Source organism: Mesocricetus auratus, unplaced genomic scaffold (assembly GCF_017639785.1).
Source record: "Mesocricetus auratus isolate SY011 unplaced genomic scaffold, BCM_Maur_2.0 Super-Scaffold_100676, whole genome shotgun sequence".
Lineage (NCBI taxonomy): Eukaryota > Metazoa > Chordata > Mammalia > Rodentia > Cricetidae > Mesocricetus > Mesocricetus auratus.
The window spans coordinates 174974746-175001689 of record NW_024429266.1 but is presented as its reverse complement, the minus strand read 5'-3'; the positions used below and the strand labels follow the sequence as shown (position 1 = coordinate 175001689).

General features: G+C 45.5%; 1 protein-coding gene across 6 annotated transcripts in view; it reads right to left on the bottom strand.

The window, feature by feature from the left end:
- Window positions 1–26944, bottom strand: part of Atg7 (autophagy related 7) — a 278976-nt gene that overhangs the window by 176664 nt on the left and 75368 nt on the right. For all 6 annotated transcript variants that reach the window (XM_040738126.1, XM_040738125.1, XM_040738129.1 and 3 more), the window contains one exon: window positions 16986–17066. In XM_040738126.1, coding sequence (XP_040594060.1) covers window positions 16986–17066 — 81 coding nt within the window. The remainder of the gene's footprint in view (window positions 1–16985; window positions 17067–26944) is intronic.

The following is a 26944-nucleotide window of genomic DNA, read 5'->3' as shown; positions in this document are numbered from 1 at the left end:
TTATTATTATTATTTTAGTGTTTTGAAACAGGGTATCTCTCTGTAGCCTACTTGGGCTAGCTTTAAACTCCTACCTCAGTCTCTTGAGTGCTGGGATAATTAGAGTAATTCACCAGTTCTGCCTTGATAAAATTATTTAACTGAATTGCTTTGAAAGTCAGTAAAATAAATTCATGTAAATAAGTCTTTGGATATTGCAAACACTCAATTTAAATAGTTATACTGGGGGTGGGGATATGGCTCAGTGACTGAGGATGCTTACTGCTCTTCCAGAGACTTGTGTTGTGTTCCCAGCACCTATGGTGCCTCATAACCACCTCTAACTCTAGCTCCAAGGGATCTAATGCCCTCTTCTGGCCTCTGCTGGCTCCTGCACCCATATTGTGCACATGAACATAGGCAGGTGCACACATATACACATAAACATAATGAATAAGGGGGAGGAGAGAAGGTTCAGGGGTTAAGAGCATCTCTGCTCTTGCAGAGGATCTGGGTTCAATTCACAGCACCAACATGGAGGCTCACAACTGCCTATAACTTCAGTTCCAAAGTCTCCAAGGGCTCCTGCATGCATGTTGTATATATAAACTCACATAGACACATAAACATAAAAATAACTAAATCTTTATATACTTACATAAATTACATAGCCTATTCAGGCATAAACATGTATATATACTGTATACATCTCTCACTTCAGTGGTAAGATTGAAGCTCCTACCTGGTCCTTCTGTCCTTCCTCTATGTCACTATATCACATAAATAACAAAGGGAGTGAGGAACTTGAAAAGAGATTGCCAGGCTCTGTGCCCTCAAGGGGAGAACTGACCCATAGAACTCTGAGCAGGGTTAGTGTCTTCTCCTGTGCCCCAGTTGGCTGCAGCTGGGCACAAGATGCACCCAATGGCAGATCAGTCCTTCCTACAGTTTCCTGAGCTTAAAGACAATGAGTCCCCAGAGAAAGCTGATATGTTTCCAAAGCCTTAAGGGTCATTGTGGAACTGGGCTGGTTGCAGGGATCACCTCCCAGTCACTTTTCCAGAAATTGGGCAAGCTACCATAACAAGTCTCAGAGGGCCAGTTGTTCTATCCAGATGATGTAAGGAAGCTACCTAACACTCTGCAAAGCTACAGTGGGTGTACATTTATTTTCCAAAGGAGCAGGTTGACTGATTTCGTCAACATGAACACAGTTCATGACCCAAAGACTTGAGAAAAGAGAGAGAGGTGGGATGGAGGCTAAAAGTAAACACAATTATTTCCAAACTAAAAAGGCCTAGTACTAGAACCACTGGAGACCTGGGGACTGTGCAGTGTGGATCCCATCCCGCCAGGATTCAGCCCGCCCAGAGACTGCCAGCACCATAGTGCCTTTCTCCACCCACGGGGCTAGGTAGGCCTGGGCCTGTTTCCAGGCCGCCTTCCGAGGCCAGGGGACTGTGCACTGAGGCTCCCATCCCAGCAGGAGTCAACCCACCCAGAGACTGCCAGCATCCTGGTCCCTTTCTCTGCCCAGGGGACTAGGTAGGCCTGGGCCTGTCTCCAGCCCATCTTCCAGCGCCCTGCAGGCAACCAGCTGTGACCTGGGGACTGCACACTGCACATTCCATCCCGATGGGAGTCAGCCTGCCCAGAGACTGCCAGTGTTCAAGTCCAATTTTCCACCCATGGGACAGCGAGGTAAGCGTGGGCCTGTTTCTGGCCTGCCTTCTGGTGCCCTGAGCAGAACCACCAGAGACCTGGGGACTGCATACTGTGAATCCCATCCGGACAGGGTTCAGCCTACCCAAAGACTGCCAAGGCCTTGGTACTAGGACCACCTCCATCCATGCAAGAGGAGAGCCACCAGAGTATTGGACCTCCTCACACCCACCAGAAGGGAACTGTGGTCACACACTCACCAGGAGAGGAAGAGACTCCTTCTGCACTCACTAGAAGAAGTGATTGGAAGGAGACAATATAAAAACACACTCAGCAACACAAACCAATATGACACCGCCAGAGTCTAGAGACTCTACACCAGCAAGACCTGAATACCCCAATGCAGAAGAAGCAGAATAGAATGACCTTAAAAACAACTTCATAAAAATAGAGGTACTCAAAGAGGATATGAAAACATTCCTTAAAGAAATGGAAGAAAAAAAAACCAAAAAATGTAAGAAACAGAAGAAAAAACAAATAAAAAAATCCAAAAAAAATGCAAGAAAGGGAGGAAAAGACAAAGCAAAAATTGCAAGAAACAATTCAAACCATGCAAGGGTTGAAAGTTGAAATAGAGACATTAAAATAAAAACACAGTCTGAAGGAATGCTGGAAATAGAAAAGCTGGGCAAATGGTTAGGTATTACAGCTGCAAACATAACCAACAGAATATAAGAGATGGAAGAGAAAATCTCAGGTGTTGAAGACACACTAGGAGAAATAGATTCATCGACCAAAGAAAATCTTAAGTCCAACAAATCCCTAACACAAAATATCCAGGAAATATGGGACACCGTGAAAAGGCCAAACCTAAGAATAATAGGCATAGAAGAAGGCAAAGAAAACCACCTCAAAGGGGCAGAAAACATATCCAACAAAATCATAGAAGAAAACTTTCCCAACCTAAAGAAAGACATGCCAATGAAGTAACAAGAAGCTTACAGAACACCAAATAGAGTGGACCACAAAAAAATCCCCTTTCCACATAATAATCAAGACCCCAAACATACAGAATAAAGAAAGAATATTAAGAGCAGCTAAGGAAAAAGGTCAAGTAACATACAAAAGCAAACCTGTCAGAATTATACCTGACTTCTCCATGGAAGCTCTGAAAGCCAGAAGGTCCTGGATAGATATTCTACCAACACCATGGATGCCAGCCCAGACTAATATACCCAGCAAAGCTTTCAATCATTATAGATGGAGAAAACAAGATATTCCATAACAAAACCACATTTAAACAATACGTATCCACTAATCCAGCCCTACAGAAAGTTCTTGAAGGAAAACTCCAACCCAAGGAAGTTAACTACAACCAGAAAAACATAGGCAATAGATAATCCCACTTTACCAACAGCCAAAAGAAAAAAGGGGTGAAAATCCACACACAATTCTGCCATCAACTCCAAAACAAACAAAAATGAACAATCAATGGTCATTAATATCCCTCAATATTAATGGTCTTAATTCCCCCATAAAAAGACACAGGCTAACAGAATGGCTTCAAAGACAGAATCCATCCTTCTGCTGCATACAAGAAACACACCTCAGCTTCAAAGACAGAAATTACCTCAGAGTTAAGGGTTGGGAAAATATTTTCCAATCAAATGGACCCAAGAAACAAGCGGGGGTAGCAATCCTAATATCTAACAAATTAGACTTTAAACTAAAATCAGTCAAAAGAGATGAAGGAGGTCATTTCATACCCATCACAGGAGAAACCCACTAAGATGAAGTCTCAATTCTGAACATCTATGCCCTAAACACAAAGGTATCTACATTTGAAAAAGAAACATTACTAAAACTCAAATCACACATAAAACCTCACTTATAGTGGGAGACTTCAACACCCCACTCTTACCACTAGACAGGACCACCAGACAGAAACTTAACAAAGAAGCAAAGGAACTAATAGAAGTTATAATGGATTTAACAGACATCTATAGAACATTCCCTCCAAACACAAAAGAATATACCTTCTTCTCGGCACCATATGGAACCTCCTTAAAAATCGACCACATACTCGGCAACATATCAAACCTCAACAGGTACAAAAAAATTGGAATAACTCCATGTATCTTATCAGACCACCATGCGTTAAAGTTAGAATTCAACAACAACACAAATTGCAGAAACCCTACAAACTCATGGAAATTGAATAATGTGCAATTGCACCATTCTTGGGTCAAAGAAGAAATAAAAAAAAAAAAGAAATTAAAGACTTTCTAGAACTCAATGAGAATGAAGACATAACATACCCAAACTTATACGACACTTTGAAAGCAGTGCTAAGAGGAAAGTTCATAGCACTAAGTGCCCACATGAAGAAACTGGAGAATGGTCACACTAGAGAATTAACAGCACAACTGAATGCCCTAGAACACAAAGAAGCAAACTCACCTGGCAGGAGTAGAGGCCAGGAAATAATCAAATTGAGAGCTGAAATCAATAAAGTAGAAACTAGGAAAATAATACAAAGAATCAATGTAACGAAAAGCTGGTTCTTTGAGAAGAATCAACAAGATAGACAAACCTTTATCCAAACTTACCAAATGGTAGAGTGTGAACATGCAAATTAACAAAATCAGAAATGAAAAGGGGGACATATCAACAGACACTAAGGAAATCCAGTGAATCAGCAGGTCATATTTTGAAAATCTGTACTTCACAAAATTCAAAAATTTAAAGAAAATGGACAATTTTCTGGATGGATATCACTTGCCAAAATTACATCAAGAACAGATGAGCAATTTATTCATTTTTATATATAATTTTTTATTTAACTTTTTACACATGTTACTCTCAGTTCCTTCTCCCTCCCCTCCTCCCCTGGCCCCCCCATTCCTCCCAACCCCCCATCCCACTCCATCTCTCCTCCACTCCCCAGGGAGGATAAGGGCTTCCATGAGGGAATTTCAAAACTTGTCATATAATCCCGAGCAGGGTCTAGGTCCTCCCCCATGTGTCCAGGATGATAGAGCATCCCTCTATGTGGAATGGACTCCCAGAATCCATTTGTATGCCAGGAATAAATACTGATCTACTCTCCAAGGTCCCATAAATTGCTGAGGCCTCTTCTCTGACACTGGTTTGGGGGGGGGGGGGTGTCTGGATCAGTCCCATGCTGGTCTCTCAGTCATCAGTCTGAGGTCCATGCAGATAAGCAATTTAAATAGACCTATAACCCCTAAGGAAATAGAAGCAGTCATCAAAAGTCTCCCAACCAAAAAAAGGCCATGTTCAGATGGCCTCAGTGCTGAATTCTACCAGAAATTCAAAGAACAACTTATACCAATTCTCCCCAAAGCTTTCCACACAATAGAAACAGAAGGGTCTTTGCCAAACTCTTTTTACGAGGCTTCAATAACCTTGATATTCAAGCCACACAAAGACACAACTGAAAAAGAGAACTTCAGACCAACATCCCTCATGAACATTGATGCAAAAATATTCAATAAAATATTGGCAAACTGGAAGCCGGGCGGTGATGGCCCACACCTTTAATCCCAGCACTTGGGAGGCAGAGGCAGGTGGATCTCTGTGAGTTTGAGGCCGGGCTGGTCCAACAGCCTCCAAAACAATACAGAGAAACCCTGTCTCATAACCCCCCCCCCCAAATATTGGCAAATTGGATCCAAGAACACATTAGAAAACTCATCCACCATGATCAAGTAGGCTTCATTCCAGGGATGCAGGGATGGTTCAACATACTAGAATCCATCAATGTAATCCCCCATATAAGCAAGCTGAGAAACAAAAATCGCATGATCATCTCACTAGATGCAGAAAAAGCCTTTGACAAAATCCAACACCCTTCATGATAAAGGTCTTAGAGAGATCTGGAATAACAGGAACATATCTAAACATAATAAAAGCTATATACAGCAAACCAACAACCAACATCAAACTAAATGGACAGAAATTCAACGCAATTCCTCTAAAGTCAGGAATAAGACAAGGCTGTCCACTCTCTCCATACCTCTTTAATATTGTACTTGAAGTTCTAGCTAGAGTAATAAGGCAACAGAGGGAGATCAAGGGGATGCAAACTGGAAATGAAGAGGTTAAACTTTCACTATTTGCAGAAGATATGATAGTTTACATAAGTGACCCGAAAATCTCTACCAGAGAACTCCTACAGCTGATAAACACCTTCAGCAAAGTGTCAGGATACAAGATCAACTCAAGAAAAATCAGTAGCCCTACTATATACAGACAATAAAGGGCTGAGAAGGAAATCAGAGAAACATCACCCTTTACAATTACCACAAACAACATAAAATACCTTGGGGTAATATTAACCAAACAAGTGAAAGACCTGTATCACAAGAACTTTGAGTCTTTAAAGAAAGAAATTAAAGAAGACACCAGAAAATAGAAAGATCTCCCATGCTCTTGGATAGGTAGGCTCAACATAGCAAAAATGGCAATCTTGCCAAAAGCAATCTACAGATTCAATGCAATCCCCATTAACATACCAGCACAATTCTTCACAGACCTTGAAAGAACAATTCTCAACTTTATATAGAAAAACAAAATACTCAGGATAGCCAAATCAACCCTATTCAACAAAGCAACGGCTGGAGGCATCACCATCCCTGACTTCAAGCTCTAATAGAGCTGTAGTCCTGAAAACAGCTTGGTATTGGCACAAAATAGACAGGTAGACTAATGGAATTGAATTGAATTGAACACCCCATACACGTATGAACACCTGATCTTTGACAAAGAAGCTAAAAATATACAATAGAAGAAAGAAAGCATCTTCAACAAATGGTGCTGGCATAACTGGAGGCTGACATGCAGAAGACTGCAGACAGATCCTTGTCTATTGCCATGCATAAAACTTAAGTCCAAATGAATCAAAGACCTTAACATAAATCCAGCCACCAATGCACCTCTTAGAAGAGAAAGTGGGAGGAACCCTTGAATGAATTGGTACAGGAGACCACTTCCTGAACCTAACACCAGTAGCACAGACACTGAGATCGACAATTAATAAATGGGACCTCCTGAAACTGAGAAGCTTTTGTAAGGCAAAGGATGCAGTCAGCAAGACAAAAAGGCAACCCACAGAATGGGAAAAGATATTCACTAACCCCACATCTGACAGAGGCCTGATCTACAAAATTTACAAAGAACCCAAGAAGCAAGTCTCCAAAAACACCAAAGGATCCAATTGAAAAGTGGAGTACAGAACTAAATAGAGAATTCTCAATAGAGGAGCCTAAAATGACTGAGAGACACTTAAAGTGCTCAACCTCCCTAGCCATGCAAATAAAAAACAACTCTAAGATACCATCTTATTCCTGTCAGAATGGCTAAAATCAAAAACACCAATGACAGTTTATGCTGAAGAGGATGTGGAGAAGGGGAACACTCCTCCACTGCTGGTGAGAGTGCCAACTCCTACAGTCACTTTGGAAATCAGTATGGAGATTCCTCAGGAAAATGAGAATCAACTACCACAAGACCCAGCAATTCCACTCTTAGGCATATACCCAAAAGATGCACATTCATACAACAAGAACGTCTGTTCCACTATGTTTGTAACAGCACTATTTGTAATAGCCAGAACCTGGAAGCAACCTAGATGCCCCTCAACTCTGAAGAGTGAATACAGAAAATGTGGTACATTTACACAATGGAGCACTATTCAGTGGAAAAAACAATGGAATCTTGAAATTTGCAGGCAAATAGATGGCACTAGAAGAAACCATCCTAAGTGAGGTAACCCAGTCACAAAAAGACAAACATGATATGTACTCCCTCATATATGGATTTTAGACATGGATCAGGGGATTGCCAGCCTACAATCCCACTGCCAGAGCGTCTTGGAAACAGAACATTCATCCAGTGACTGATGGAAGCAGAGGCAGACACCCACAGCTAAACACTGAACTTAACTCCTGGAATCCAATGACAGAGAGGGAGGACTGATGAGCAAAGGGGTCGGTCAAGACTGGGCTGGTGAAACCCACAGAAACAGTTGACCTGAACAAGGGGGAGCTCTTGGACCCCAGACTGATAGCTAAGAGGCCAGCATGGGATTGATCCAGACCTCCCTGAACGTGGGTGTCAGTGAAGAGGCCTAGGCAATCTATGGGCCCTTGGGAAGTAGATCAGTATTTATTCCTGGCATATAAATGGACTTTGGGTGCCCATCCCATAATGAGGGATGCCCTCTCAGCCTGGACTCTTGGGGGAGGGCCTAGGCCCTGCCCTGAATGAAATGACAGACTCTGGAGATCCTCCCTGGGGATCAGAGTGGAGATTGGGTGGGGGTTGGGGGAGGAGGAGGAGGAGAGGGAGAGGGAGCTGGGATTGACATGTGAAGCAAGCTTGTTTCTAATTTAAATAAAAAATAAATAAATATAAAAACAAATGAAAAAGAAAAGAAATAGCAGTAGCTTGCTTGGACTGAGAATATATGCCTCCCCCCCCCCAAAAAAACCTAGTGTTTCAATGTACTGAAGCCAAGCAGGCCTGACAATCAATACAACCACTGGAAAAGATGGCAGCCTGTAGTTCCTGGTCTGCATAATAGATAGGAGGAAGCCTGAAGGGAAAGGTGTGTTCAGGCGACCACAGGTCACGGGGAAGCAGGACGACTTCTGGTGCTGATCAGATGGCCTCAGAGGACTGAGGGTCAACTGGGAGGAACAGGGCTGAGTCCCCTGAAGTCATGAGGAGCGTGTTTTCAGTGGGCTGTGAGGGGACATGAGGGCAAGTTTTCTGCAGTTTTTCAAAACCAGGGCAGCTCTGAGTCTTGACTTCTAGTCCTGGACTCCACCCTTCTTGTACCCATCTGTGGAGAAACAGTGCAGCTCGAGGAGAATGAATGACACTTGGGGCCATCACAGTGGTCTTTGTTTTCTTCCTGTTTCTGGTGTCAACACCAGTCCCAGGAGTGGGCAAAGGCCCTTGTGCCTGGCCCGGGAAACTGGATATGCGTCAGCCACTGCAATTTCCCTGGGAAACAGAAAATATTTTCCTCGCTCTATGGATGAGGAAATTGAAGCAAAGGGAGAAACATCCGAGATTTTCCAAGGAGGAGGAAGAGCCAAGAGCTGTGAGGTTAGGGCTTATAGCTGAGCACTGCTCCCTGGCTCTGGCGGGACATCCCAGCTCCTATTGGGAGCCCAACAGCTCTGGAGATGGGAGAAACACGAGTTGCTAAGGACAAGATGTGGGATACCACACAACCACACATATGGATCCCATCACCCGCTCAAATAGAAAGCTTGAGGCCTTACTGGGTAAGTGAGATAGGAAGAGAGGACCAGAGTGGGGGTTACTCATCATTTTCCCAACAAGAGATTTATGTCCCTTTTGGAAAGGGGAAGAAAAGTCTGGCTACAGCTCCGCTTTGAGTAATATTTGCCACTGAGAAGCTGCATGCAGAAACCCCTGGCAAAAGCCCTTGGGAGCTCTTCCGATTGGGTGCTGGCCAGACACTGTAGAGGGCTGAGAAGCAGGGAGGATGCTTGACACAGTGCTCTAATCTCTCTACCTGAAGCTCATTTCAAACTCCTGGCAGTAATCAAAAAGATTATCTACATGTCACTATGTGCATATGCCTTTTCTGACGAAGCAAGGCCACAATGGCAGGTAATGGCTGAGGACCCTTCTCCTTAAATACATCTACGTGTTTTTCTGCAATTAAAATGGATTGCTGGGCTGGGATGTGGTTTGGTGGTGGAGTGCTTGCAAAGCATGCCGGAGGCTCTGGCTTCCACCCCCAGCACAGGACATACATAAAAAATAAAATAAAACCTGCCAGTGAAACAAAGACTGAAAGAACAGCAATATAAAGTACAGAAGCAAATAGTCTGAAGAGTGAGGAGACAGCCAGCACTTATCTCATCCAGCTGACTCACTGGCCAGAGGAAGACACGGGGGCGGGCAAACGCAGAAGCACCTAGCTTGGGGTCACTCAGCAGGCGAGGGAATGAATAGCACCAGGACCCTGGGAATCCCCCACTGTGGCTGCTTAATGCCACAGGCTGGGAAAGCCCCTAAGCTCCAGGAGGAGGTGAGAGAGTTTTATATGGAACTGTAAGATTCAAAACAGAGACAAACACACTCCACCTTGGGAAATGACACCCATGTAGGCAAATGGCTGTTCTTGTTAACCCACTGGGCACCCAACAACTTGAGTGTACAGTGTTTTCTCTAGCCATTGTGTAAACTGTCCTTCTTGCCTGTAATTACTCTTATTCTCTCTCCCGTGGGTTAAATCTGTCTTTTAGAAAGACAGAGTGTCTTTAAATCTGTCTTCTCAACTCAGAAGTGGCGCTCAACGAAGCCTCCTCTGGGTAGCCTCATTTCTACAAACAGCTGGGTTGTAAAGACAGGCAATATACCTTAATGCAGAGCGGGTCACAGGGTGGCATCAGTTTTTTGTCTGACGGGTCTGTGTCACTCTGCACTCTTAGGTTATTTTTATTTTTAACTGTGTATGTGGTGGGGGAATGTGCACATGAGTACAGGTACCCACAGAGGCCAGAAGAGGGCGCCTGGTCCCCTGGAGCTGCAGTTACAGGTTGTTAAGTGTTGGAAACCAGATTCAGGTCCTTTGGAAGAGCAGCAGGTACTTTCAACTGCCAAGCATCTCTCCAGTCCCAGCACATCATATTTCTTGAGGATAATGCCCACCCCTCTTGAGACAGAGTCTCTCTCTTTGTCTAGTCCTGGCTGTCCTAGAACTCACTATATAGATCAGGTTGCCCTTGACCTCACAGAGAGCTTCCTGCCTCTGCCTCCAGAGTATTGGGATTAAAGGTAGCACAACGTTTCTTTTGATCATTTTGATAGTTACCTTCAGTTACTGCAACAAAATACTTGAGACAGTCAATTTTAAAAAGAAAAGGTTTGTTGTGGTTCATGGTTCTAGAAGATTCAATTCACAGTCAGTTGGCTGGGGGTGAGGTCAGGTGGCTACACCATGGTAGGAGTCCATGGTAGAAAGACCCTTACCTCACTGCCGAAAGCAAAAAGGAAAGAAAGAGGAAGGGTCCAATATCCTCTTCTAGGTACATCCTTGGTGACCTTACTTCCTCTCAAAGGTTCCTAACAGCACCAAGCCTTTTATGCACAGGCCTCCGAGAACCTCTCAGGGGTAAATGATGGCTTGCGTCTCTGGCACACACCATGTCCTCACACCAACTGAGTAAAGAATGCGTACTGTCAGGTCCTGAGACTGGCCCTTCCCTCCAAGTCTAAGCTTCACCTTTCCGCCTGAGGTTGTGTGTACAGAACTATTGAGTCAGAAGTTGCTTTGGTCAGAGCTTCAAAAAAGTTTCAACACAGTTGTTTTGTCCTGTTATTTCATGCTTCTTAAAAAAATTTTTTTTGTGTGTGCATGGTCATGTGAGTGCAGGCCCTTACTTGCCATGACACCTTTGGTGTCACCTTCACCTTCTACCTTGCTTGACCCAGGGTCTCATGTTGTGTGTCCCTGTGTCTGCCAGCCTGTGAGCTTTCTTGTTCTGCCTTCCACTGCCCTAGACATGACAAGACTGCAGATGTGCATTAACCATGCAGCTTTATGTGGGCTCTGGGGACTTGAACTCAGGTCCTTACCCTTGCACAGCAATCAATTTTCTAGCTGAGCTATCCCCAGCCTAGTGCTGTATTATCTCACAGGATGAATGAGCAGGCTGCTGTGAGGAAGGCAAGAAGAAAATGATTATCATCTAATGATATCAGCTGGTGGCTGTCACTAATGCTGCCTTTCCCTCCCGCCCAGGACACAGAATACCGCCCAATACCACAGAAGTCTGCCTCACAAGACATCAGCAGAGCCCCTCCACAGGCTCATGACTTGCTATTAGCCTTGCTCCTCAGACAGCAGGTGTCTGGGCATGCCTTGCTCCGTCTGTGCAGGATGCCAGCCTCAGATGGTTTTCAAGACAAGCTTGAGGCCTGCTTCTTCCCAAGAGGTGTTTCTTGTCATGTCACAGTTGCTGTGGGTGACAGAGCCATGCAGCAAGAGCAAGCTTACTCTGGCACAATGCCCCTTAGGTGAATGAACTCAGGAACAGCCCTGAACCCTACTCTGCAGTTATCTCAGAAGCTGCCGGCCAACTTCTGGGTTCCAGAACCAAAGCTACTGCTATGGAAACACTGGAAGATGCCCGGACTCCTTAAGGAAAAATAACATTCCTCCACTCTCTTGTGGAAGAGAATAGGAAAGTTCTAGAGTGATGGAGGCATTCTACATCCTGTCCAGTCAATTCAGTGCCACAGAATTGCTTTAGGATGAGAGCATTTCATTCTAGGAAGTAGACAAGAAAAAAAGAACTATGATAAAGCTTGAACTCTTCTTACTACACACTCCTTTTCTTTTAGAATGTCATGTTTAGTGTGTGTGCGTGTGTGTGTGTGTGTGTGTGTGTGTGTGTGTGTGTGTGTGTGTGTGTGCCTGCACATGTGTGTACATATGGGCCTGTGGGTACCTGTGATAAGTGGGTTTGTGTGCGGTGACTGGAGGTCAGCACTGATGTCTTCTTCTATCGCACTCCACCTTTTGTGACAGGGTCTTCCACTGAATCTGAAGCTGCCCTTGCCCTGCTCTTAGCACTGTAGTCACAGATGCATGTCACCACACGTGGCCTTTGTGCTGGAGAACCCAACTCAGGCCCCCATGCTGACATGGCAAGCACGTCACTGCCTGAGTCATCTCCCCAGCACCATTTTCTGAAGTAGCGGGGAGTAGCAGTTTTGTAACTTTTGTGTATTTTAGATGAGAGCAGGTAAGTCCATCTTTTCAGGACGATGGGGACAGGTTTCTCCCTGTTGGAAAAGGGAAGTGCTCACAGAAAGGAGAAAATTGGGAACTACTCAGAAAGAAGAAATTAACACCACTGACAGCGACAAGACATGTCACATGTCTCTAGACATAGATAGGGCACATTACTTCTTTGGTATTCCTGTCAAATTCATAACCCGAATCTCCTCAGACACAAATGTTAGACAGATCCAAATCAATGGACAATGCCGCAAAAGGCTGAGGGAGGTCAAAAGAAACGTCACGACTACATAAAGGTGGGTCCTGCCCCTGAAGTGGGTCCTCATCTGGAAGGAGGAGGAAGAAGGGAAATCTGTAAGAGCATTCCGGGACAGATGACAACCTCTGACATCCAGCCTGGGGGTCAGGTACCATGACTGCTAGCCCTGAACCGTCTCCACTTCCTGAGTACTACGTAAGAGAGAGGGGGTCTTTGTTCTTAGGAAATTCACAGGGAGATGTTTGGTTGAGAAGGAACAATTCCCCGTTGACTCTGGAAAACTTGGGAAAGAAACCAGAAGGGGCAGAGCTGAGGAAGTAGGCCAGCAAACGGGAGAATGGTGGAAACCACAGACCCTGGTAAAGGCCGAACAGGAGCTGACTCTGCAGTTTTCTGTAAGTTCAGTTTTTTTCCCTTTTAAAAAGATTTATTTACTTTACTTTCTGTATATAAGTATTGTGCTTGAATGTATGTGCACCATGTTTGGTGCCTGAAGAGGCCAGAAAAGAGAGTTGGATTCTCTGGAACTGGACTTATGGATGGATGTGAGTAACCACGTGGGTGCTGGGAATTGAACATAGATCCTCTGCAAGAGCAGCCAACACTCTTAACTGCGGAGCCATCTCTCCTGCCCCATTTCTGTAAGTGTGAAAGTGTATCAGAAGGACAGAGATGCTCAGTGGTTAAGAGCACTGGCTGTTCTTGCAGTGGACCAGAGTTCAGTTCCCAGCACCCACATCAGGCTGCTCACAACTGCCTGTAACTGCAGTTCCAGGGGATCTGCTACTTCTGGCCTCTGTAGGCTCTCCACTCCATCACTCCCACACAAATACTTTAAAATAATAAATCTTTAAAAAATTGTACCAAAATACAGTTACTGAAAAAAGAATCCCAATTGGAAATAAAAGAGAGAAAGAAATTAAGAAACAGACTGCTGCTAATAAATTTCCTCAATGCTTTCTGGGACAGCTTGTCAAGATTGCTGGTTCACAGTCATACTTGTTGGCCTGACAGAAGTTTACCAACACTCTAGAGCTAAAAAGCAATTTGTACACATGTCAAAAAGGCCTCTAAGTTCTAGCAATAGATGCCACTATTTAAGGAAGTTCTGTGAAATGATGAAACAGAAATTAAAATTAAACAAGAAAACAACCCCTCAGCACCCTCACCTCCATGCAAATATGTGAGTGGAACAACTCATCCTGCTCTGTCCCAAGCTGAGGTCAAACAGGCTTGGGACATGCTGAGAGGGACAACGACACCACCTTCCTAGACAGAGGCAGAGGCCTCTGTCCTTCTTCAACTCAGGCAACATGATGACAGCTACACTGTCGGTATCACTGTCTAATCAACAGGAGGTTTACTACCCCACAGACAGTATCCTGCTTCCCCAGCCCCCCTTTCTGTATTTGAAGCTAAGTCAAGACAAAAGTAGAGTAAGCCTTTCTTCTTGGGAAAACCACCAAAGGAAAACATCGCCTCATGGGAACAAGAGACTGAGGCTCAGTCCTCAGTGGGAAACCCTTAAAAACACCACCACGGCCTCTGGGGGAGATAACAGGAGAGGAGGCAGAAAGAATGTAAGACAAGAGCTGGGGGATGAGAAGGGCCATGGAATTTCAAGTTCTGGACTTGACATGGTGACCACATCCATGAACTCATAGAAACTCTGGTTACCTGCAAGAATCTTGGGTGAGACAAATCTCATCAAAATTCCAGCACAGATGGGCGAGGTATGCCCTAGGCCCCCATTCCTGACTGGGGAACTACAGCGGTTGATAGTAGCTGTGGGAGGAAGGATCATTCTTTTTTGAATGTGTGGCCAATGATGGTTTCCTCGAGCTTCAGAGGATGGCCCCACACCCATACCCACATGGAAAGTGCTAACGGGACTAAGTAAGTTATTAAAGGGGGGCAATGAAGTTAGGAGGGGGTTGTATTGAGGGACTAATTGAGGGGAGTTAAAGCAGGGAGACAGAGGAAGATAGGATCATGCATCCTTATATACATGTATGAAATTCTCTAGAATGAAGACAAAAGAACAAATATCAATGGAGAAATTTCTAAAACTCATTTTTAGGTCCAAAGAATTTTGATTCAAACAGGAGCAATTCAGACATGATTCAGTATAAAAAAAAATCATGCGGAGTAAAGCGTTAAGAAAACATTTAGAGTGGCAAGGCGTAATTAGAATTGTCATTTTTGAAGTATCAACGCTTGGTCTGCAGATGATGGCGAATGACAGGGAAGGGGGCCAAGAAAGTAAACAAGGGGCTTCTCCTGGAAGGAGGTACAACCTTCTCGGCACAAAGGAAACCCAATATCCAGACCACATGAAAAGTGATCGCTATGGGAACAGTGCAGCTGTGAAAATCCACGTCAGTTTGTATTAACTCGCCTGGCAAGTCTGTGTAATGCAGGACTCTCTGAACGGCCACCGACAGGAAATAACTCTGGTAACAAAGACACCATACCTGTGTTTAATCTGATGCTTACAAGGAGGGAGGATGTAAAACAAAAAAGCTATTCTTTCTTAAAGAATAAGGCGGGGCAGGCAGGCTGAGGTATGTTTGGGGTCCTTATAGACAGTATCTTATGGGCCAGTTTAATTAGAAACAGAACAAGAAAGCAAGTGCTCAAATTTCTCTCTAGAACCCAATCATCTTAGTTTCATTGATGAGCTAGACCTGCAGAAAGCCACAGGAAGCTCCTGGCACCAAAGGGTTTCATTTTGAAAATAATCCTGCCAAGTTATTTGGAGTCCAATTAGTTCAGTTGTACAAAGAAAAGACATACAGACAGACAGAAATTCATTTCCATTAAGGAGCACACCATTTCTAAACCCATGTTTCTGCAGACAAATGTGCACATTGCCACCCTTGGGGGGTCCCGCCAAAGAGGACGCAGGATACTTTGAGACACAACAGAGGAATGAGCTTAGAGGTCATTTACCCACAAATTATAAGTTTTAAATCTCAACCAGGCACTTGAGATGTATAACAATAAAGCAGGCTTAGTTTACTTTCTGAGCAGAAAAGAAAATAAACCACTCTCCACTTGGGAGTGCCTAGATTTAACCAAATTCATCACTGTGGCTTATCGATTCCAAATTCCTGTTAGGCAAACAGGTCAGGACTTGGCTGTGTGAAGTTTTCAACAGAAGCTTTTCAACTCCAAGCAGACTTTCCTAGAATTCAATTTCCTCAGCACTGCCCACTGCAGGAGGCACAGTTGGGAAATCCCAGATCTATAGTTGAGAAATGTCAGCTTGGGATGAATGGCCCCCATAAGCTACTCTGCATAGCACTCCAAGTAGGAGTTCAAAAGGATCAGGTTGAAGGCTTAAAGCAATGGTTCTCAACCTGTGGGTCATGACCCCTGGACCCAAACGACCCTTTCACAGAAGTTGCATATCAGATATCCTGCATATCAGATATTCAATTACGATTCATAACAGTAGCAAAATTACAGTTATGAAGTAGCAATGAAAATAATCCTATGGTTGGGGATCACCACAACATGAGGAACTATATTAAAGGAATAGCATTAGGAAGGTTGAGAACCACTGACTTAAAGGGACATCCAAAGGGGAATCAGCTGTCACATATAGTACACATGCAAGAATAACTCAGAGCCTATTAAAAACTGAGATACCATGTAGTTTTGAGATGCATCAGCTGGTTCCCATTACGATGGACAACAGCCCTGCTCTATTTTTAGAGCCACTGGAAAGATCAAAGAGGAAGGGGCCTGTTCCAGCCTCCCAATACAGGCCCCTCATCTCTGCTTGCTTTTCCTTTGTCATTAGGAACATCTCTAAAACACTCACAGCCAGGACTGCCTGAAATCCCCTACCTTCTGGGGAAAGTTTAAAAACTGCCCTGCTCAGTAGGCTCAAGGAAAGAAACCCTCAGGAGAGAAACAGAACTTCAGGAGAGGTTCACGTCCAAGTTGAAAGTACTGCAGTGCAGGCACCGACCCAGCATCCAGTCTGGCTAGCTCTGCATTCTAGAACCAGAGGTTTCCAAGGCTGGCATCTTGGAAGACGAATGCAGATCAACAACAGCAGGACCAAGTCAAGCCTTCCAGGCTCTCCTTCTACACATGCATAAATGCAGGCACGCGTGCACGCACACACACTCACACACACACACACACACACACACACACACACACACACGCATGCACACAATCAAACAACAAAACAAAACACAGCCCACTGACTCTGATGGGTTAGGGTGAGGTTAATTGCTCAGAGGCAAAATGACTTACTTTTGGTGAACAGGCTGTACATTTGTCAAATGCCAGGCTGACAGGAAGAACATTATCAAACCGTGACAGAAATCCCCGGATCTGAAAACAAACAGAACAGAACAATTATGCATTAGGCAAGGGATGAACACATCTGTAAAGATACATGTCTAGTGGGTGACAAGGAGGAGGAAATGGTTATTAGGGGTCCTGACACAGGCAATTCTGTGAGTGTGAGCACCCCCATACTGTAATAGGTTTTGGGGTGAAATATATTAGGTTCTTTATTCCCAAGATATACATGATTTTTAAATATTTGAGACCTAAAATAAGATTTACTTAAAAACACAAAAAGCAAGATGGGAGAACTGAAGCATGCCTCCAGTCTGTGGTGTATCTCAGTTGGTAGAATCTTTCCTTGGCCAGCACGCATGAGGCCTTGGGTTCCATTACCAGCATGGTATAAAATCAGACTTGGTGGTGCACACTTAAGAACCCAGCATAGAAGAAGCAGATGCAGGAGAATCAGGAGTCCAAAGTCATCCTTGGATACCTACATAATAAATCCAAGGTCAGTCTGGTCTGTCTGAGACCCTGTCTCAAAAACAAAATGAACATAAAAATACTGTCTAAAGAGGTGTCTGAGAGGTAGGGTGCAGCCGAGGAGTAGGTTGCTTGTCTGGCATGCAGTGGGCCAGGCCCAGCCTCATAAAACAGGACAAAGCTGGGTCCTCTAGGTTGCTCTGACTCTCTTCTCTCATGGAAATACATAGGCTTGGAGTAAGTGCGCATTTCCACAGCTCTCCACTGGCTTCTCGAGGGCAGACAGCTTGGGGACAACAGAGGGCAGAGACTGTCCTAAAGGCAGACCCAGTGACTAGCTGCTGAATGCATACCCCATGGAACTAAAAATGCGTAACCACACCATTGCTGGGGAAACAGCACCACCTTGAGCAGAAACATCTGATTGCAAGCAGTAAGTCCACTTTGAGAGCAGCTTGCGGGTTGAGTGGTGATGGGCAGCCGCAGCCTGTTTTATGTACCACAGAGATACAATGAAATGCATGATGGTGAAACCTTGAGCATTTCCACAGAAGGCAGCATCTGCGGTAAGCAAGACAACACAAATCTCTTTGAAGTTCGGCTGATGCCACAACTTCCTGCTTTAAGTCGATGGAACCTAGGCTCAGAAGGTGAAGCAGCCTGACAAGGTAAGCAAGAGGCAATAAAGCCACATTCCCACTGCTGTCATGGACACCATAACCACAGGTGCGTATCTCAGTTAATTTTCTACTGTTGTGAGAAATGCCATGACCAAAAGCAGGAATCTGGAGGCAGGAGCTGATGCAGAGGCCATGGAGGGATGCTGCTTACTGGCTTGCTCATGGCTTGCCTAGCCTACTTTCTTACAGCAAGAACCCAAGATCACAGCCTATTGATGGCACTGCAAACAATCTCTCTTATCAATCACTAATTAAGAAAATGCCCAGCTGGGTAGTGGCAACACATGCCTTCAATCCCAGCACTTGGAAGGCAGAAGCAGGTGGATCTCTGAGTTCAAGGCCAGTCTGGTCAACAGAGTGAGTTCCATGACAGCCAGGGTTACAAAGAAAAGCCCTGTCTTGAGAAATTAAAAATAAATAAATTTAAAAGAAAGAAAGAAAAGACAATGCTCTATAGGCTTGCCTGATCGTATGGAGGCATTATTTAAAATTAAGGTTCCCTCCTCGAGGTTGTATCAAGTTGACATAAACTATCCAGCACGAGTATTAAGTCAGAACTGACAGCTCCCTGGGAACCTTTGAAAATGTGACTTAGTTTCCTGTCTCTGAGGGATGTGGTGGCCATTTTACAAACTAGAACAAGAGGCAAGTTCAGGGTGGAAAGTCAGGAGAAACCACCAACATAGCTGAAAGGACCTCAATGGCAAGTCACAAAGGGCAATGTTGCAAACCTTATGAACTCCAAGAGCTCCGAGGTTTAAAAGCACTCACACTTGGGGGCCAGTGAGATGCTCAGGTGCCAAGCAGGTGACCTGAGACAGACACCTAGGACTCATCCGCTAGCGGAGGGAACTGACTCCTACAAACTTGCCTCTCATCATCATGTGTACCGTGGCTCACACACTCCCGCGCATGTACACATACACAAATACATATAATAAACAGATAAGGTGAATGTATGCTCAGTGTGCCTCGCACCCACCTAAGTTACTTTGATACTGAGTTCTTTTAAAGCAAGCAGACTTAGCACATGTGCCATTAAAATATTATTGAATGTGGCCTACAAAACCGTCTCCACTCTTTGGTGGCTCACGGACCTTCTGTTGTCATTTCTGTTCTATAGACTTTTTCTTCTAAACTTATGGGGGGACAGAGCTGGAGGGAAGAGAGGGAGTAGACCTAGTTATGAGGCTGAAAAGGAGAGCTGGAAAAGAGGAAGGAGAGAGAGGGAGGGGGAGAGGAGGGAGAGACAGAGACAAGAGAGAGATGGAGGGAGAGAGAGGGGAAAGGAGAGGGAGAGGGGGAGGGGAGAGAGAGACAGAGAGACAGAGAGAGACAGAGAGAGGCCAGCAGTAATATGGGTGTTTTAGTTAGGATTACTGTTGCTGTGATGAAATACCAGATGAAACACCATGACCAAAAAGCAAATTGGGAAGGAAAGGGTTTATTTGGCTTACACTTCCATGTCTGTTCACCATCAAAGGATGTCAGGACAGAAACTCAAACAGGACAGGAACATGGAGGCAGAAGCAGATGCAGAGGCCAAGGAGGGGTGCTTCTTACTGGCTTGCTTTCTGTGGCTTGTTCAGCCTGCCAGCTGGGTTCAGAACCCAGAACCACGAGTTCAGGGAAGACCCCACCCACAATGGGCTGGGCCTCCACATCAATAACTAATTAAGTAAATGCTTTACAGCCAGATCTTATGGAGGCATTTTCTCAACTAAAATACCCTCCTTCCAGATAACTCTAGCTTGTTATCAAGCTAACATAAGATGAGCCAGCTCAACAGGTCACAGATGTCTCACCAGGACTCAAGCCACCTCACCAGCCTCATGAGCTAATCTTTATTCATGGTATGCAGGGGAGGTCTAAAATCCTTCTTTTGCATGTACAAATTCAGTCTTGGCACAGATGTTTCTGTTTATTTTGAGACAGGGATTGACTCCATAGCCCAGGCTGGCCGTATACTATGGCAATCCTTCTGTCAGTACTGGGATGGCAGGGTGAGCCCTCACACCCAGCTGCAGAGCTACTTGTTGGAAAACCATTTCTTCCTGTGTAATCACCTGACCATGTGAGTAAGAATCCAAGGCTGCAGGATTCGCATACAGCAAGGCTATGGTCCATGAAGAATTGAGAGGCCAGAAATGAGCTCTTAAGTGTATGGCCAACTATATTCCTTCAGCCTGACGGGAAATCATAAAACTTACAGAGGAGTTCAGCACCATACTTAGACATGCATAAACTCCCACAGTGACCCACAAGCTAGGTTATGCAGAAGTCCTAAAGGATGTATCCAGACCTTTTCCAAAAGGACAGGCTACAACTCAACTCATAGTCAAAGAAAGCAAAGATCCATCCCACGTTGGAATTCTTTCTACAGTTTTAGAAAGAGCACCACCATTCCACCTTATGAGCCAAATCAATATTTAAATGAAGAGTCTGTGAAATGGTGCCAAAGATTCTGTTCTCTGCCCTTTTCTGTTTTTATGACTCTGTGTGTGTGAGTGTTTTTGTGTGTGAGAGTGTGTGTTTATGTGTGTGTGAGTGTGTTTGTGTATGTGAATGTATGTGTGAGTGTCTGTATGTATGTGAGTGTGTATAAGTGAGTTGTGTGTATGTGAGTGTGTGTATGTGAGTTGTGTGTTTGTGTGTCTGTGTGTATGTGAGTGTGTGTATGTGAGTGTGTGTATGTGAGTTGTGTGTGTTTGTGTGAGAGTGTTTGTGTGAGTGTTCATGTGTGTGTTTGTGTGTGAGTGTGTTTGTGTATGTGAATGTATGTGTGAGAGTGTGTGTTTATGTGTATGTGAGTGTGTGTGAGTGTGTGTATGTGAGTTGTGTGTGTGTATGTGTGTGTATGTGTGTGTGTGTGTGTGTGTGTATGTGTGTGTGTGAGTGCAGTGCCACGAGAGAGTGGCATGAGGAAGCCCTGGAGCTGGCGGTTGTGGAGTCTGGGAACTAACCTCGGGTCCTCTGCAGCAGTAGCATGCGCTCCTAGCCACTGAGCCATCTTTGCATGCCCCACTCTCCCCTTTCATGGCGGAAGCACAGAGGAGACATGGAGCAGCTTGGACAGAAATCAGGTCACTGTCCGGGACTGAGGGAAGGACTGGAAAGAACATGCCCCCAAAGGGCTGGCTGGGGTGACAAATGCACCAAGCCTCCTCTGTGGTGGTGAGATGGGAGTGTAGGTGCTTGTCAACACCTATTAAAGGGTACAATTGTTGACTATAAACTATGGCTTGGAAAGGATGATTTAGGAGCAGTTTATAAATTTGATATTTTCACCAAGTTCTTAATGAAAAGTTCCTGAAGCCCCCACCCCTCAAATATTCACCAGCTTTAGTGTCCAGGGTATCTTTCTGGGGGAAAATGGTTTTCATTTATTTCTGGTACTTGATGTGAATCCCAAGGCCTTATGATTGCTAATTCTACCATGGAGCTATGTGCCCTCTCTCCCAGAAGAAAAGATATGCTAACCCAAAATATGTGCTTCTTTGCTGCTACCTGCAATATAGCAGGACCCTGGAAGAAAGCTACCTATGCTTTCTTGGATCCTGCCCTGCTAGTCACTGCAGAACCCAAACAGGCAAAGCTGGCGAGGTGAAATCTCTGCTGTCAAGCAGCCTGGGTTATCCCTGGGCTTGGCTATCAGGGCTTGGCAGATAAGAGACACTGCCCTGGGTGTGAGAAGAGAGGTAGTAGGCAGTTCACACAGGCCATGAGTGCTGTTACAGGGGGGTTGGTGGTCTCAGCACTCTGCCTGTGCAGTGTGACCAGACTTCATCAGGCATACAAGACCCTTCAGAAACACACCAAACAATGACAAACACCAGAGGTTACCACAAAGTCTTCCTTGCTCAGGCTGGTGCATCTCCAATGACCATGTCCCTGGAAGTTTGCAGTGGTGGCTCTGGGTTGTGCTGGTGGAGGTTTATTCTGGAAGGGCTCAGAGGTGACTGATGGCAGAGCTGGGATGGTTTGTTGTAATTTTAGCTAAAGTGACTCCAGTTTTACACCAGGGCCCTCATACCTGTAGTCTGCTCTCCAGGCAGCAGACAAAGCATACCCTTGTCATGCCACGTGAGGGTGCAGGGCAGGTGTAAGCACCGGCCCCACGCCAGGGCTACATGTGGAGTGTTTTCACCTGTCCTGTGGCAGCTCATTTTGGGGCATCCTGTTACCTCCCACCACTTTCCAGATAAGATAACCAAGACTCAGAGAAATGACACAGCCTTATAAGCACCAAGGAGAAAAGCCCGGAATCTCAGTTCTGGTTTATTTTGGCTCTAAAAGCCTGGTGGAGAAGCTGAAATGCATGGAGGAGGGAAGGGGGGGAGGGAGAGGGAGGGAGGAACTCAAACACATTGTAAAACAAAAATGCAGATATGTAACACCTCTCAGGTGAATTCAATTATTTTCAGTGGATTTTGCCCAGAGGATAAAAAATAAATAGATCAGGAAAGGAGGGGGCCTCCCTCTCTGAACCACTGTGCTGGCTATGTTTCCACCAGTGTTCAGTAAAACTAACTTTAGTGCCAAGCCCACTTCACCTCAATGGGAACTGCTAAGATCAACTGCCCAGGAACAAACAGTCACCCCAAAGGTGCTCTGAAGCCCCCTCCGGAGCCCCAAGCTCAGATGCTGCAGTAGCTCCCTTCAGGCTTGGCAAGGTCTAGAGCTTGGAGTCTGCATGCATAAAAACGTGCTCCAAACTCCAGATCGATCCTGGATGCTGAAAAAGAGTCTTAATCACATTCCGTGCCAAGATGGAGTTTAGCAACAGTGAGCCCCAGGCACACTGCAGAGGTCTTTGTTTCAGATAACAGCTTCCGTTCCCATCTCTGGCTGCCTCTCATTACCGAACTGGAGCCACAGAGGGACCAAAGAGCTAAACTGGAAGCTGGCCAGCATCATCTTCAGAAAAATACTGCAGGATACAGCTAACTCTTGAGACCTAATGAGCATTGTTTCCCAAGTTCTAGGATTCTTCCTAATTTCCTGTTTAGAGATAAACTTCCTCTTTAATAAAAAGTGGAAAGAGGAAGAAAGTCAACACAGGAAGGGTCTCATGTGCCCTGAACTCTGCTAATGCCTAATAAATACCATCTATATGTGACTCTTGGGGGCTCATTATTAGATTGTCCCCATTCACAGACAGAAAACATGAGGTTCAGAGGAGATGAGACACTTGCCCAAGGAGAAGGTAGGCAGCATGGGGGTGCGGTCAGATCATATCCCCAGGACCCTCCTAGCTTTCAGGTACTTCCCATTGCATGGAGATCCTGCCACACCCTCACGGCTTGGTTGTGTCTACTACCTTAGACTGTACTGACAGCAAGCACTTCCTTTCTATCTCTGATCCCAGCGTGCCCTGCACAGTCTGTGCCTGGGAAGCACCTGCTTGGCTGGTTGGGTGGAGAGGGTCAGAAACACGGCGGTCAAGACAGTACAACTGTGAACCATCCACTTTTCCTACCGTCTAGCTAAGGGCCACAGAATCCAAGGAGAGGGAGAGGAAGAAAGCTCTTTCCTAGGCTTCACCTCAGGCAATGTCTCCCTGGCTGAACCTCCTCTAAGTAGGCAGTCTGTTCATCTCCCAGGGCACAAGAATTGAGCATCCTTGGACCCCCAAATAAGGAGACCTTATTAAAAAAATAGAAGGCCTGGGGATGCAGAAACGGCTCAGTGGTTATGAGCACATACACCTAAACTTCCTGTCATAACCTCTCACTCATCAATATGTGTGACACACATGTGTGCAGGCACACATACAAGCATGTGTAAGTGGATGGGGGCCAGAGGTTGATATTTGATGTTTTCCTTGATCACTTTACTCTTCATATATAGAGGCAGAGTCTCTTGAACCCAAGGCTCCATGGTGAGGCTGGTCTACCTAGCCAAATGCTCCAAACCTCCTGTGTCTCCCTCACATGTGCAGGTGCTGAGGTTACAGGTGGACAGCCATGCTCACCCTGCACTTATGTGGGTTTACGGGTGGACAGCCACGCTCATTCTGCACTTACATGAGGTTACAGGTGAACAGCCATGCTCACTCTGCACTTATGTGGGGTTACAGGTGGACAGCCATGCTGGCCCTGCACTTATGTGGGGTTACAGGTGGTGCTAGGGATCTGAAATCTGGTTCTTGCTCTTGTGCAACAAGAGCTTTATCCACTGAGCCATGCCCCCCCATCACTTTTGAGTCAGGGCCTTACTATGTGCCCCCAGAGAGCCTTGAACTCTCAACTTACCTGCCCCACCTCCAACTGCTGGAACTACAAGCTGTGCCATCATGCCTGGATATCATCTCTTAATAAATCCAGGCTGGTGGGATCTTTGCTGAGAACTACAATCTAAATGTTGTCTGCCGAAGACTCCTGACCAAGGGGTACACATACTGTAGGAATCCGTTTTCAGAAAGTTCAAAGTGTAATAAATGCCTCCTGTGAGTTGAGGGAAGTTCATGTGTGTGTATGTGTTCACTTTGTGAGTGCTTGGATCATACATTTCATGATTTCAGTCATTATCTGTATGTGGTTATGCACTAATCAATACATTGTTTTGAGGGAAAAAATCACTCTCTTCAAAGACAAAGAACCTATACTTTCTGACTGATTGCAGTATCTAACCCCTGTGTGTTGACCAAAGACTAAAAAAAGAAAAAAAAATGAATGAAAAAAAAATCTGCCACCCAAAGAGCCCGTTTCCTTACATCAAGTGGTTTTTCACCGTTTTCAAGTCCAGTGCTGTTTCTTCAGCTATAACATTCAGCTGATTTCAGTTAGGGAATAATCAAGTCCCTCAAAGTCCCTCAACAATATCTGAATGGGGTCAATTTGCCTGTGGACCCACAAGGAAGGGCATAGCAAACCAATAGCCTTCCAGGTCCCACTTAGAGGATAGCAGGGAAGTCAAGGAATGTTCTCCATTACACAGTGGTGCTGGGGAGGTTTAGGGGGTGGGGTGGGGGCTTTCCAGGCATCTCACTCCACCGGAGCAGATTAATAAGCACTCTCCTTGGGGCACTGAGAAAATGAGCCAGAACCTTACAGGTCATTCTTTACAAGTGAAATACACAAAGGGACTTAGCCAGCTCCCCTCCAACAGGAAATCATTTGTCTCTAGAGGATGGAGAATGAGGGAGAGGAGGGGAGGAGGAAGAGGAGTGGGAGGAGGGGGCAGAGGAGAGGGAGAGGAGGAAGGGAAGGAGGGAGAAGGGAGGAGGGATGGAAGGATGCTGAGTCTGCCACCAGGCCCAGCTCTGGGGAGATGATGCTCCCTAATCAAAACACAGTTGCACAAATAGAGTCCCCTCCTCCTGAGAAAAAAGAAAAAGAAAACAAAACATTTGTTTAAATGGGGACTGAACAACTCTGATTAATTTTAAAGTTCTTTTTCCACTTTCCTTTTTAGAATGTAGCTAAAAATAAAGGCTTAAAACTTGAAACAAGTAAGCAGCACACACACACACACACACACACACACACACACACACACTGGGCTTTTACCATATACGGTGGCCTTATTCTTCAGCCTTTGAAAAGGCCAAATGAAGAGGTGGCCAACAACCAAAATAACCCTTCAGACAACTGCAAAGGAGGGGAAAGCTTGGAGGCTTAGTGAATGGCAAGCAATTGCCAGGCTCGCCGGGGATGAATGCCCATCGAGGGATGAGTTGCCATAGCACTTGGGAAACATAGGCACATGCATCTGACACAGTCACCCCTCTAGGGAGGGTGTTCTGCCCTCTGGCCTCAGCACTGAGAAAGCAACAGAGGCTGCAATTTAACTTAAAGGAAGGAACCAGTGCGGGAGCATGACTGAAAATTTAATTAAGACCCTCCTCAACATGAAATTGGTAAGAGAGATGAGGATCAGGCTCCAGGGCAGGAAAAGAGGCAGAACGAGCTGGAGGAGATGTGATTGAGAGCAACCCAGGTCGGCCTGGAAGCCAGCAGTACTGTGTGCGGCAGGGGAGGGGTGACCGCTGTATTGCCAGGCCCTGCTGCGAATGTGTCTGTGGAAAAAGACTGACATGTTCAGATCATACAGATGCCGTACTTGGGTGCCTTGAGTATGGTTTCCAAAGCCAAGGCAGAGGTATTCCTGGACCCTGGCTAAAGCACCTACTTTCCTGACCTGAACAGGCTAAGACAGAGGAAAGCAGGCTTAAGACAGGAGGTGGTGCAGGCAAGAGAGAAGGAGCAGAGCAGCAGGCTGAGGCACCAAGGTGCAAGTCTCTGCCCACAGACGCTCTGAAAGAACTCCAGTCACGCCCAAAGTCTGGGCTTGGAGCACAGCTTCACTAACTCTCCACAATGGTGGGCTAGCTCCTCCTTCTGCTGACTCATTCTCACTGGGAAACACCAGGCACAGGGGCCGGGCGGCTACTCTGTGGCAGAGCACATGTTTGGTATGCATAAGGCCCAGGAGTTTCATCCTAGCACCAAACAAACAAATTTGTCAGGCAGGATCTGCACTGAAGGGACAGTTCCCCAAATGTCACACTAAACTGCCCTCATTTTCCCAAAGGCAGCATGCTGACTATGAGATACAGCACCCATGGCTTCGTTCCAGCATCTTCCTTTTCATCCTCAGGCATGGACCCCGCATGATGTCAAAAGGCCCTGTTTCTGGGTAACATGGCTAACAGTCTGTTCATGCTTGCCCAGAAAGGCTTCCTGCCCAGGTAGGGCACTGGGCACTGCAGGCTAGTCAGCTACTCTACACCCACTGGGCTGGCACCCATCAGCC